This window comes from Poecile atricapillus, chromosome 16, assembly GCF_030490865.1.
Source record: "Poecile atricapillus isolate bPoeAtr1 chromosome 16, bPoeAtr1.hap1, whole genome shotgun sequence".
Taxonomy (NCBI): Eukaryota; Metazoa; Chordata; class Aves; order Passeriformes; family Paridae; genus Poecile; species Poecile atricapillus.
The window spans coordinates 4,183,457-4,197,503 of NC_081264.1; the positions used below are offsets into that span (position 1 = coordinate 4,183,457).

The 14,047-nt window shown below is 52.1% G+C and overlaps 1 protein-coding gene across 1 annotated transcript in view; it reads right to left on the reverse strand.

Annotated features, from left to right (window-relative positions):
* The window catches only part of SSH1 (slingshot protein phosphatase 1), a 33,734-nt gene extending 19,916 nt beyond the window's left edge, over window positions 1–13,818 (reverse strand). The window contains exons 1-2 of the mRNA XM_058851789.1: window positions 13,691–13,818; window positions 9,201–9,241 (exon numbers count right to left, since the gene is read on the reverse strand). Of these exons, the coding sequence (XP_058707772.1) occupies window positions 9,201–9,241; window positions 13,691–13,756 (107 nt within the window). The 5' untranslated portion in view covers window positions 13,757–13,818. The remainder of the gene's footprint in view (window positions 1–9,200; window positions 9,242–13,690) is intronic.
* Window positions 13,819–14,047: the final 229 nt, after the last annotated feature.

Genomic DNA, 14,047 nt, shown 5'->3' on the forward strand with positions numbered 1-14,047 from the left:
CACAGCCCTGCTGAGAGCCGGCTCCAGAGGCTGTTGCTCCATCCGTTGGCTCCATCCGTTGGCTCCGTGCTGCTCAACTTGAAAAGGAAATATTTCTTCCCCCTTGGGAAAGCTCCAGAGGAGCGTGGCTGCAACACACATCAACCCCATTTCGAGTCGCTGAAGAACACAATAGGCAGCGCCTTCTCTGCGGTACAAACTGCCACCCCTGGGGGCCGGGAATGCCAGTAAGCAATCCCTTAAAAACACTGGATTTTGGGAAAAGAGAGAGCTGCTCATGCTCCTGGACAGCCAGATGCCAGCCCCACAACAGTTTTCCCCAGGAGGTTTGCAATACCATCGTGGCTCCAGCTGTGAGGTGTCCCAGGAGGAATCCTTGCGTGCCTCGGGAGCTTGAGTTTCATGTTTTAAATGGGGAATCTCACATAAGCCATAATTATCTTGCAGGACACAAGAAAACACTCTATTAACACATCTTATAGCTACAGAACTCCTCTCAAAATAAAGATCCACAGACAGAGCCAGGAGAGAGAAAACCACTTTTCCTGGGAAGACCCAGGCAAGCCTGAGGTGGGTGAGCAGCCTCCTGCAACCAGGTCTGTCTTTAAGGAAGGAAAAAAACCCAAACCCCCACAAGAAAAGGAGTATTCACTTCTCTCAAAATTGGTCATGATTGTATAAAGGCAAACATGGCAATGCCTCCCAGTTCCTTGAGTTTCATGGCATCTTCTACTCAAAACATTTCCAAGCTGATAAGGTGAGGCCTCCTGAGCACCACAGAATGGAACACACTTCCCTTTTCTATAGCCCTGTTGATAAGGATGAAGAGAACTGATTTTTTTCCCCCTTTTTCTTCCCCCCTTTGCTGTTTGGTCTGGAACAAGCTCAGCCACCTCAAGGCAACTGAGAAACAACACAAAACAGCCCTGCAGAGGGGCAGAGTCAGCCCTGCTGATGCTCCCATAGCCCAGCCAGACCCTCAATATTCCAGAGGGTGGATTTTAGGTGAGCAGAGGGGACTGGCATTGTCCCACAGCCACACCATAACAGAAACACAACCCAAGCTGGGAAGGAGCACATCAAACAGAAAGGAAGATACAAGGAGAGAAGCAGGAAGAGCTGAGAACAGCTGTGTGGCTCCTGCTCCCCAAAAAAGCCAAAGGTTAATGCAGAGGCACTGCTTGCTTTGGCCTGACAGAGGCACATCTGATAACACTTCCTGACCACCAGAGGGGCCTTCGAAAGGGGCAACACAAACCAGCACCGGGAAAAAGGAACTTCAAAGCTGCTCCTTCCCATGGCACTGCACAGCCCCAGGAGCAGCCCCAGGGACTCCAGCAGCAGCAGCAAGTCCTTTCTCCTGCTCTTAATGAAGTGTGTCCAACACTTTGCTCTGTGTCACACAACGGTTAGAGGGCATCACCTGGACAAACACAGGTGGGAATATCAGCACAGCCATCCCAGCTCAGCCCCACACAGAGCAGGGCTGCCATCGGAGCAGTGTGCTCCCCATGGAGCAGCACCTGGAAAAGCCCAGTTCCAACACGTGCAATGATGGTTTAGAAAAAAGTGCTATGGCATATGTGTAGGATTTGGGACATGCTGAAAAACTGAGCTGTGGTCAGGACTGCAGGAGCCCCAAACACCTGGCAAGGTCAGAGAGATCTGCTCAGGACCACTTGGACTGAGGTGTTTTCACTACCAGAAATACAAGGCAGGAAAGCTCTTCCCATACCTGTGACTTCCACACCCAAAATCATCATTCCCAGACCTCCTGAGCTGAAGACAAGTCATCCCCAGAAGAAAAGCAAAACGTGGGCTGGAGGTTCACAAGGAGAATATCTTCCCTTCTTCGGACACAACCAGGGCATCTTTGTGCTGGGAAGGGGCCAGGCAGCAGCTCCAGCTGTGAGAGGGGTTTGTAAAGCCTCCCTGCAGGAGCTACCATCCCTCCCATCTATTTTTAAGGAAGTGAGATGTTGGGGAGACAGAGAAACTCAACAAGCTTTGCTGTTCTCAGCAGAGCAGGGACCAAGGGGAGTGTGAATGTGCATTGTTGGGCTCGGAGGCGTGGGGATCGTGGGCCACATCCCAGCAGGAATGCTGAGAGGGCTGCAGACACTGCAGGCCATTCAACACAAACGCTCCTCTGGAACAAAGGGCAAAAAGAGAAAAATGAAATCAATCATGAAGCCCACAAAAGCCAATTTCCCAACAGAAATAGACTGCTGATGATGTCCCTCCAGCCGCTCCTGGGATGCACCGGCCTGAAGCAGAGATCAGCACGGATCCACACGGAGCTGAATCGGCTCAGCTCTGAGTATCCCACCCTGGGGGCAACCCCAGGATCCAGGCTGTGCCTGCAGACAACCCATGAGCAGCTGGAATAAACCTTCCAAGAGAAGGGGCAGGAAGAGGGAAACAAACAAATTATCAGGATCATTCTCCATTCCAGCAGACTTACGCAAAGTAAATTGACAGAACTGCTCCCAAACAGCCAGGATTGAGAAAATTCTAGGAATCCCTAGTACTTGGATGGTGAAAAGCCAAATAAAATAAGAGATTGTTTCACAAGGAAAAATAAATCCTTTCTGCTCATCCCATTAATTGCAGGGTTCAAAAAGGCACGAGGCTGATTCTGGCATCACCCAGCTACGCCATGGGCTTGGAACTCAGTCTGAATCCTGAGGAGCATTTCTGAGATTCCCACTGAAACACGATGTCACTTCGGTGACAGTTGCTGTCTCAGGAGGCCAGGCCAGATCCTCTCCAAACCTCAGCCTGCACGAGCTGCTAGGAAAAGGAGTATTAACCCTACACAACCTCTCAGTACTGGTGTTCCCAGTGCATGCCCTGGACTGTCCCCAGCCCACTGTGGCAACCCCAGGGCCACCCACCCTGCCGTGGGGGCTGGGCAGAGCTGCTCCACACAGCAGCTCACGCTCACCTGGACTCATGGACTTGGGGGACAAGGTTTGGGAAAGCAGCAGCTGGCCCAAGGGAAGAGCAGAGGGACACACAGAGCATCAGCAAAAGCACGGATTTCCCTGGTGGTCTGAGGAAAGCCAGCTATTCCCAAAACACTGGCTCCCTGTGTTTTCCTACAAGTCACTGTTCTGGATGTTGCCATGTTCCTGCCATCCCTGTTCCATGACCACAGGTAAGGGGCGAGCCAGGCCACAGCCCCTGGAGTTGTCCCAGGGCAGTGCCCAGGCTGAAGGAGAGTGGGAAGATGCCCACCATGGAGGGGGCACACCAGAGACAGAGCCTCCACCCGCGCTCCTGGCAGGAGCTGATCCTGCTCCTGTCCTCCTCCCCAGCCGAGCTGTCAGCACATGGGCCCATCCTTCTGCATTCCTCCTGTCAGCCCATTGTTTTAATCCTTGGAACTATTTTATTAAGTCACCCCACTTCACCCACTCAGCAGTGTCTCCCAGAGAAACAAGTGGAAACTCTCCAACGGCACCACTGGAAAAGAAAAGGAAGGTGAATAACAGTTTGAGGGATTAAGGGAGCAGCTTCCAAGCGGTGTGAGCGAAGGTCAGCCAGGACACAGACAATGGCATCGGAAGCATGGCTGGGAATCTTGGTGGCACAGCAACCCTAAAACCAGCTGAGCTGCTGGGTTTCAGAACGGCTCCAAAAAAGGCAGTGGAGACCAGGGAGTACTTGACACATTGGTAATGTGGAAAAACAAAATAAAATAAATCCAGGCAGATCACGCGGGCTACGAGGAGAGCGAGAAAAGTTCTGGCTCAGCCCTGACACCTTGAGTGTTTAACTAAACTGCAGCCTGCCTTCCCAGCCCCTTGAGGGTACACAGCCAGCATTCCCAAAATCAGGAGAGTGCCAGGCAGGGGCAAAGCTCACTCACAATGGAGAAGTGGTGGTAAAAACCTCAGGTTCATCCTTCTTTCCCCCCTCCACTCCAAAGCCACCTTTTCCAAGCAGGATGGTGCTGCAGAGGGAAGCAGACAGCTGGAGTTCAGGATGTTTTGCAGGGCTGGGAGGGAGATGCCAAGCCATGGGCAGCAGTCTCCACTGGGATGCAAGTGTTGGACACGGTTGGATGTGACCATTTGGATGGCAGACAGAACAAACAAGGAACCTGGCAGCTTTTTGGGAGATCTGAACAGGACATTTTGTCCCATTCCCTGTATTTCTGGCTTACTTGGTTCCTGATATGAAGGTTTCCTTCACCAGAAGTTCTTGCAGCAAGGATTTCTTCAAGCAACTAAAATCTTCAGAGAAGGAAGACAAGTCCTGCAGAGGAGAGTCCTGATCCCAGATAAACATAAGCAAATGGTGGATGTGCTGTGTACCCTAATCTGTTTGAATCTGGGCTTATTTTTGGCTTATTTTTGTGCAGTGGTGAAGGGATTCTGCATCAAGGATTTAAATGCTGCAAAAGGGATGTGTAAATGTTTGGAAAAAGACTCAGTGCTCTTGGGAAATAATTTCACAAGAATTAAGCAGGCCTAGGAAGGTGTTCTGCCCATTCCCCATTCCAAAAACATCTTAGGAGCACTTGCCAGGCAGATCACAGCTCTGATTTGTATGAGAAATCCCTGACTCACAGATCTTGGCAGACAATTATCAAAGATTAAGATATTTCAAATCAAGAGGCATTTGAAACCAAAATATTGTTCTGACCCAGCTCTAACACCTAAATAAACAGTGACCACACTGGCCTTTTACAGGAACAAGTGCTCGGTGCACAGCCAGTACCTCTGATAATAGGGCCTCGTGGTTGGGGTTCTGCCAAACTGCTGAGGTTTCATGGAAGAAAAAAATATCCAAAAAGATTTAGATACAATTCCAAAAGAGTCTGATCATCACATCTTCAAATTGGCAGCTCTCCTGCTGTTGCTCTACCTACATCCAAGTAAACTCCTCATGTTGCTCAACTTCAAGTCAGCAACAGTTTCCTGGAAAGGCCAGATCTTAAATAAGTGTCAAATAAGTGAACGCTTCCTTAGCTCTGTGGCCTTTGAACATCCACACACAGCCCACCACAAAATGTAAAGGCCTAATTATACCTTCCTGAACTTCCAGGGCCACACCTCCGGGCTGAGAGCTCCCGAGGCCCGGGGGCTGGGCCGGTGCCTCCCCATTGTACGGAGCACGCTAAGGCAGGATGCTGCCACCGGCCAGGATGTGATTCAACGTCCTGTTTTGAACACTTTGTGAAGTCAGCAACTTCTGCCCTGAGATCTCCCACCAGCTCCCTGAGACACAATCAATCTGCAGCCAGCAGGACCTGTCAAGGCTGTAATGAGTTGCTGTCCCCACAAATAAATCCTCAAGGCAGCTGCCCCCGTGTTCCCCCCGCCCTGAGCGCCTGCCCGGCACCGTGAACGTGGCCATGGGTACAAGGCGTTCATTCAGTGCTGCTCCAGCAAAACATCTCCTAAATCCCTAAAGAAATTGAGGATCAAGGTGTTAAAAAATAATTTTGGTGCACTAAAATATAAAACACATTAAATATACACTAAGTGTATAAGATATATACATATGTGATATAAGATATAATGGTGTCCTGTGGTGTGTGCCAGATGGATGATCATGGAATTATTTAGGTTGGAAAAGACTTCCAAGATCAAGTCCTGCTGCTCCTGTGGTTCTGCCAAGGCCACCACTAAAGCAAGTGCCACATCCACACAGCTTTTCAATTCCTCCAGGGATGAGGACTCCACCACTGCCCTGGGAAGCCTGTTCCAACTCTTGACAACTCTTTCCATGAAGGAATTTTCCCTGATATCGTATCTAAACCTGCTGTTCCTCTGTTAAGAGTTTGTCTGCTCCAACGACTCCTACTGTTGATCACTGATCTGCAAATGTACATGAGCCCAACCCTGAAAACCTCTACCTCCCACAGCTGCTTTTGCCAGCTCTTAAAATTTGGTTTAGAGGTGCCAAACAAGACCAATTCTTTCCATAGGCATCTTCAGGCTTGATCAGAGCCTGGAGATAACCAACTTCCAGGCCCTTTCACAGTGGTTCAACATCTATCTCTTTGCAGAAGGTGCCTGAAAACATTCACCCGGCCCTGCATTTAGGCTGTGATTGGAAAGCCAATAATGGCAAAGATTACAGAACAACTGGCTAAACAACCCTATTTATATTTGTAATTAAAACCAGTGATTATCTTGCTGTTTTTGCCAACCACATCTGAGAAACATCCCACTCTCACAGAGCGATTTGGGTTGTACAACATCTCCTCTGCCTCGGTGTGGCAGAGCCAGCACATGGCCAAGAGCGAGAATCAACTGGATCACACCAAAACCAGAGAACTGCACATCCAGCCCTGTGCCAGAGCAGGCAGCTGGGAATGAGCTGGGCTTTGCTCTGCCTCCTCCTTGATAGCATCTCCTGGGAGTTTGCTCAGAGCCGGAGCAGCAGGATCTGGGGCTGAGATAAGGCCACAGGCACCGCACGCATGAGGCTCGCGCGGAACTTGATCTCAGAGAACTTAAGGCTGTGCTTAAGTCTAGGCTAACACATCTTCCCATGGGCTTGGCCTAGCCCTGACAGCGGTTTTACAAAGATTTGGGTGAGCTGTGGGTGTGCTGCACCATTAAGGGAAAAAGGGATCAAGCCACAGCATCTCCCTGATGGTTATCCAGGAGGGAAGGTTTGAGCAGACACCGATAACACAGCTCAGACGTGCAGCTTCTGGCTGCACTGAGCCCTACAGGGCTCAGATCTCTTATTTTTCCTTCTGCTCTGAGTCTTTACCCTCAGGGAGCAACACAGACTCCTGGCTGCCTGCTGGTAGCAGTATGGATGTTACATTGTTGAAGCTTCCAGGTTTGGTAACAGAGAAAAAGATGACTTAAAGCAGATTAATGTCCAAGAAAATGCAGATAGCAGCATTATCTTTGAAAGCAAAGATGAACCTAGAGCATGTCCCCTTGGCCTGTGCTGGGGTAGAAGCTGTTCCAGGAATAAAGAAAAGTATTTTGGAATGATAGAAACCATAAGGAAGGATGACCAGGGAGCAACAAGATGTGGCTGGGTGCAAAAGCACGATACAGACCTGCTCCTCCAAGAAAACAATCAGATGGCTCATGAAACCAGATCCAACTATGCAACCTCAAATGAAAATCCTGGAATGTTTTGGAATGAACAAAAAGAATTTGACACCAGGCAGATGAATACATTATGTCATAAATGTGTACTAGCTCAGCCATCCTGTATTGATGAAACACAGCTTGAGCTGGCAGCATGCTGGGGACAAGTTTCCAACAATCCTTCCTTTTCCTTCACCCTTAGATCTCCGAGGTCTGCAGAACCAGGAGCTGGACTGCTGACCCCTGTGCTCGGGGCATGTGTGACAAAGCCCAGCTGTCACCAAGCCTAGACCAGGACTGAACAGGCACAAACACCAGCACTGGCCATCCTGCAGGGATTTTTCAAAGAAGCAGCACAATGAAGTTGAACAATTCTGCCACCCCCTGGGCACCGGGCAGAGTCTCAGCAGATTAATCCAGAGCAGGGAAGGGGACAGCAGTCAGTGGGAAGGGGACAGGATCGACCCACCAAAAGAACAGGAGCTCCATTTATCATCTGGGTTGTGTCTGCACATTTCCTCCAGCTCTTGGCAGTGTTTCCCCCTGAGGACAGCACAGGCTGTGCGTGAGAGCCATCTGATTCTCGAGGTCCGTCTGGCTATTTAATTACCAGATTCTTATCCTGACAATTGTATACAGAAGAGCAGCCCCAGGAGGCTGAGGGACAGAGGAAGCTCATGGGATCTCAGTGTCCAACGTCAGTGCTGCAGCATTTTTCGACAGCCAGGAGAAAAGCATCAGCCTTTAAGCCTGGTCTAAGCCACTGCTGGTGGCTCTGGTCAGTGGTGGATCCACATGCCTGGCTTGCAAAGAGGCCAGACAGACCAAAGGGGGCCACAAATCCAAGGATCTCACCAGGATTTATTTGTACAGTGAGAACATTTGCACTGAAGAGGATAAAGCTATATTTTCTCTTTCAGCACTGAACTGTGTATCTAAAAGAGGAGGCTGCCATCCTGCTTGGTTACATGTTACTGTTTAATACCACATGGGGAAAAGTAAAAGAATTAGGGTTCTGTGGCTTTTCATGGCTTCAGCAGGTTCCTGCTGGGGTCTTGGATTGTACAAGAAGCAGAACAAGGAATTCTGAATTTTGATTTGATCAACATAAAATCCATTCCCCACAGAGTCATCAGCTCTCCAATGGCATTACAGACAGCCATGAAATGCCCACACACAGGAGAGCACACAGAGCAGACACACAGCACTTCTGTCTGCAACCCATGTGTGTGCAGACAGGACAGCCATGGAATTCCAGGCCTCCCAGGCAGGCTGAAGCCAAGAGACACCACCCCAGATCACAGAAGCAAAAAAGTCCAACAATTTCCTTCTCTGTCCACAAGCAGCCCTGCTTTCTGGTCTCTGACTTCACTTGCAGGGCAAACACAGTTCAAGCAGCAGCATGAACGGCTTTGCTTTTCCTGAACCCAAGACAACGAAAGCAGGAAGGAGGGACAAGGAGAAGAAACCGAGAGCTGAACCACTGCTGTGCCTTTACCCTTTTCCCCTGGGCTGTGGTTTACAGGTTAGAGGGTAAGAGCTGCCTGCAAGAGCCAGGCTTAGAGTGAGCCATCCACAGCATTACTCAGAGCCCCATTAGCCAGGGCCATGGCACATGAGCTTGTGTCACCACTTTGGATCAGCAAGAGGAGCCTCTCTCTTCTCTGGCAGTCCTTTCTTCCCTTTACATGAACACAGCGCCTCTGCACAACCCCAGGGAGGCAAATTCCTGGTAGTTAATATCCAGGAATAAGCAGGGCTCTCCCCTCCCCACCCTGGGAGCAGATCCCCCTTCCTGACTGGAGCCCCAGCCTCAGGGAGCAGCAGCAGAGTCAGAGATGCTGTGATAACATTAAAGTGCTGTGGCCAGAGCTGACCAGTAATTTTCCAGTGTCTTCCCACCAGGGGAAAAAGGATCACAAACTCTCTTTGATTCTTTTAGCTCATTAAATGCTGATCTCAAAACTGATGAGGAAGAGAGCATCCCCAGGTTCAGCTCTCTGCAGACCAGGCCATCCCCTCCAGCAAGGCACAGGCTCGGGGTTCTCTTCGGGATCAGGACTGGGATGCTTGGCAGACAATCAGCAACAGTGGAAACGTTGTTTAGAGCCCAAAAGCTCTGCTTACCTCACATTTAGTCTGCGCTCTTCATCACTGCCGACCTCTGCCTGAGGGGAGAGAAGGATACAAGGGAGTTACATGCTGGTTGTTTCCACATTCCACCTTTAAATAAAATCCCTGCGCCAACAGGGTGTGAGGGGCTGTTTTCCAAGGGGTTTTTCTTCCTGGGACCAGGGATAAATGAGACTCCCTAGTCCTGTATGCCACCAGCACCCGGCGCCGGGTGACAAAGGGGCTCACGGGGATTTTAAAGCTATTAGGTTCTAATCCTGCAAGCTGGTCCTGGAGCGCAGAGCGCTTTGAAGAGCGGCAACCCCGACGTCACCGGCGCGCACACCTCGCTCCCACTGCGCACACACGTGAGGGCAGCAGCTGGCAGCCACGGCTGGGCACAAATCACTGGGATTCGGGGTGTCCCAAGCACAGGGACACAGCCAAAAGTGCTCCCTGGAATGTCCCAGCTCCAGCACCTGACTTGCAGCTCCAGGGCTTGCACTGGCAGGACAAGGAGGCCACCTCCACCTGGATGCTGGCACACGTGTCCCCAGGTTAGGACAATGCACGTCCTCTGCCTGCTGCCTTTCTGGGGAACACGCTGCTTTGGTGGCAGGCGTGGATTAAAATGGACACTTCTGCACCAGGCACTGGTGGAAAGTCCCCCTGGAAGCAAATCTGGCTGCTCAGGTGACACTACACTTTATTGACTCTCCTCAAAAGAGAAGTGTGACCTCAGCCTGCTTCCAAAACCAAGCATTTTCACAGAGTTGTGCTTTCCAGTCATCCCCTTCAACTCCCCTAGTAGCCAGTAGACAAAATTCCTTATTAAAGAAAAGCAGAGTTGGGGCTAATTGCATCCAAAGCCGACAAAAAAAAAAAAAAAAGAAACCAAAACAACAGGCTCTAAGATACTTCTGCTTTGGTCCTGTGTGAGTACAGAGGAAAAAGGGCTGGGAGCATCCCTTGGAGGGCAAGGCTGTGCTGGGGAGCAGATTTGGGCCCAAAAAGCAAAGCAGGGACCTTACAGGAAATCCTCCACAGTCACAGCACACCAGATCCTGACAAAGCTGAAAGGACACAAGCCTTGAAGGAATCGGGCTCCATCAGTGCTCACACTTGGGGAACATCCCTTTATTTCCAACAGCATAGCTCCAAACCCACATCAAATGAGGGTCCCAGTAAGAGTTACTTGTTTCCAGGTGGTTTTGTACAAGTTAAAAACAAGTAAATTGTATCATTTCAAATGTTCAAGATGGGAGCTTTGGAGGGGTGAGAGGACCTGGATTGCTCCCCATCCTCTCAAGCTAGGACTTGAGAGGCTGGATGGCACAGGAGCTGCTCTGCGGACAATCTGTGAAAAACAAGTAAAGCAAGGGGGGAAAAAAAAATCCCGCAAATGTAACAGCAGAGGCCGGATATTGGAACTGTGGCCATTTGGATGCAGGGAGATGCACAAGGCTGTCCCGACTGACCCAGCAGAGGGTGAGGAGCATACCATGGCTATTTTTAGTCTGTTTACAGTGCAGAGCTGGGCTGCAGGCAGGGCCCCAGAGCACCCCGAGTCCCAGTGCCCCCACTGGCAGATCCCCCAGCCCTGGGAAGCTCTGGCAGGTTTGGGACCTTTGCAGGGTCACCCTCTTATTTGTTTGGGGCTGTCACGTAGCAACAAATGGAGAAAAACTTTCTTCCTTTTTAAACAAACGTGACTGTGAGGATGACAACTCTTGGATGTCATCAGCTGGGGCCCAGAGCAGGGCTGGGCCTGGAGCTGCTGTGGGCTCCTCTCCTGCAGGAGCTGAGCTGTTCCCAAAGCTGACTTTCCCTGTATTTTCTACTAAAAACTGCAGGGAAACCAAAGCAAGGCCATGCTGAGCCCTCCTGCCCTGTCCTGCTCAGAGCTTCCCTTACTGCTGGCAGGGTTTGGGGTGCACCACACACTGTGGGGTGTGGAGCTGGATTTGGGGTGCACCACACACTGTGGGGTGTGGAGCTGTAGCTGCTCATCCCACCATGGCCAGACCCAGCAGCCACTGCCACATCCCTCCCTGGGGACTGTCCTGAGCGTGGCCGCTCTGAAGGACCACGGGAATGGGAGGTGTGTGGAAGGGAGATGCACAAGCAGTGCAAGTCTGCAAGTGTGTGTGAACCATTCTCTCCTAAGAATTTATGGCAGCATCCGTTTAATAAATTCCTTTGGGTTTGTGAGTTAGGAGAGGCCACAGCAGCACAGACACAATTAGCAAGAGCATGTGGTCATAGTTTCCCATTAAAATATCTCCTAGTAATTATTCAGCTAAAAGCCCCAATGAACCCTGATTTTCCTAGCAAGAAAGATCCTAAAAGAACAGGAACAGGCTGGCACTTTTTGATGTTTTTTTTCTTTAAATTAACTTTGCAAAAACAACATGCTGAATCTGGAAATCATAATTTTATGGTATTTCATGCCAGAAGAGACCATTCTAACAGGACTCAATGTCTTCCTCTGGGAGCCACCTCATCACACCTGAGCTGTGGGCGCTGGTAGCAGAAGTGCCCTGCCAGGCAACACCTGGCAGCAAATTTGGGGCAGCATTTTTGGGAGGAAAAAGGAGAATTGTATGGTCACCCCACAGAAAATACAATGACTAGCAGCAGCTCTGACACAAAGCAATGCCTAAGACAGATGTACATGCAAGGCCTGCTTTGACTCCTCTCCCACCTGCACCAGTTAAATCCAGTCTAATTCCACTGCCTGCTCCAGGGTTACAGCTCATTTCCATCTCTCTAGATTGGGTGGCAACTGGGTCTTGTTTAACACTCTGTCTAAACCAGATCCCACAAAATTCCTTCTGAAAACTCCCTCAAAAAGTGCAACTCACATCTCCAAGCTGCTCAATTGGCCCAAACCTGGGTCCCTGCAGCCAGGGACCCCCTGCAGCCCCTGGGGCCAGGGAGAACCTGGGAGCTTTGTGGCTCCCCCCTCCTGCTTCCCCCTCAGACCAGCTAATCGGGGGAGTCACAGGGACCTGACAGGTGACAAATAGGATTGTTTACCTGGCAGGAGTGGGGACAGAGCGAAGCCAAGGACGGTGAACATCAAAGGAAAGAAGTGTGGGGGGAGAGGGATGCACCGGGAGGATGTGCAGAGAAACACCAGGCCTGTCTTTGAGGGTCACAAAAGAGATGAGATAGGAGGGAAAAAGGCAAGAAGAAAGAGAAACTGCAGGTGCAGCTGTGTTTGGATGGCATGTGGGAGTGGTGTGGAGAAAGAATCAGAAGCCCAAGGCTGGGCAGAGGCAGGAGAGGGCATTTCTGGGGCACAGGAGTGGAGGGAATGTGCAGCAGAGCTGGGACATGCAGAGTGCCAGGCCAGCAGGGCACGGATGGCACCATGGGGCAGATGAAGCAGCAGGTACAGGTCCTGGAGCAGCAGTGCTGGGTGAAGGGGAGGGCAGCAGCACGGGGGAGGCTGTGTCACAGTGAGGAGTGGCACAGGTATGGGGTGGAGCAGGATGGGAGCTGCTCCTGGAGAACTGACAATGGTCACCTTGGGGAAGGGCTGGCGTGAGCTCCCTGAGGGGCAGGAGCTGCAGCAGACGTGGGGAAAGGCGGTGCCATGGCAGCGACAGAGGGATAACATGGGACAAAGCAGAGCATCCCTGGGGGAGGAGGTGGTGGCAGCTCTGGGATGCCAAGCTGGGACAAGGTCTAGGGCCAGCACAGCTGCTGCATGAAGACAGACCCAGTACTCTACCTAAAGATTTACCTGGCAAGAGAGAGGTGAAGTAGGCTGCCCTAGGGTTTAGGGAGCTCAGGCTCCCTGCCAGCTGACGGTAGGAATGGGGGACAGCCATAAGGGAATGGGGCTGTGTGTGGGGGGATGGCAGGACAGACCCAGGCCTGGCTCAGCCTGGCAGCATCAAAAGGCTGGGGCTGGGCAGCATCAGGGGCTATGAGAAGAAGGGACTGGGATAACTGGGGGCTGTGGGGGGCTAAGCTGGGCCGGGGAGTGGTGGGGGTTGTGAGGCTCAGGGCCATGGGGGCTGCAATGGGACGAAGGCTGAGGGTAAGTGGCTATGGGGGACCAGGGGAGTGCAGAGCTGAGAGCCAGGAGAGACCAGCGGCAGTGAAGGGCACGAAACCAGGGGCTGGGGGAGACTGAGAGAGGCTGAGCTGGTGCCAGGGGGCTGTCAGAAGTCAGGCCATGGGGACTGCGAGGGGATGAAGACAAGGGACAAATGACTGAGGAGGGCTAAGGGGCTGTGTGGGGGTGGAATCAGGGGCTGGAGGGGGAAAGCTGTGAAGGGCCAGAGCCGTGAGACCGGGACCATGGGGGACCTTGGTCTATGGGGGTGATAGAGCCAGAAGCTTTGGGTTACGGAATGCTGAGGGGGAGCTTTAGGGGCCTGTCCCCGAGCGGGGCCTCACCCCGCCCTTCCCCGCTCCCCATCCACCGCCGCCACCCCCGGGGCTCACTCTCCCCTTCCCTCTCGGTCCCTGCCCATCCCGTCACCGCTCACCTCGCTCGTGCTGGCCGAGGAGGCGGCGCTGGGGGTCGGCGAGCGCTGCAGGGTGACCAGCGCCATGGCTGCAGCTGCGGGGCCGCGGCCGCCTCCCCCTCACGCCGGGAAGGGGCGGGACCGGGGCGGGGCCTGCGAGGGAAAGGGCGGGGACTGAGGGGGCGTGGTCCCGGTGTGTGGGCGTGGTTTGCGGTGGTGGGCGGGGCCTCGCTGCCCATCCCACCCCAAAATCCCGCCCCGTTTCACTCATTATCCCATTCCATACTCGGGGATACCTTCCACTGGCTTGTGTGGCTCCAAGCCCCATCCAACCTGGCCTGGGACACTTCCAGGGATGGGGCAGGCACAGCTTCTCTG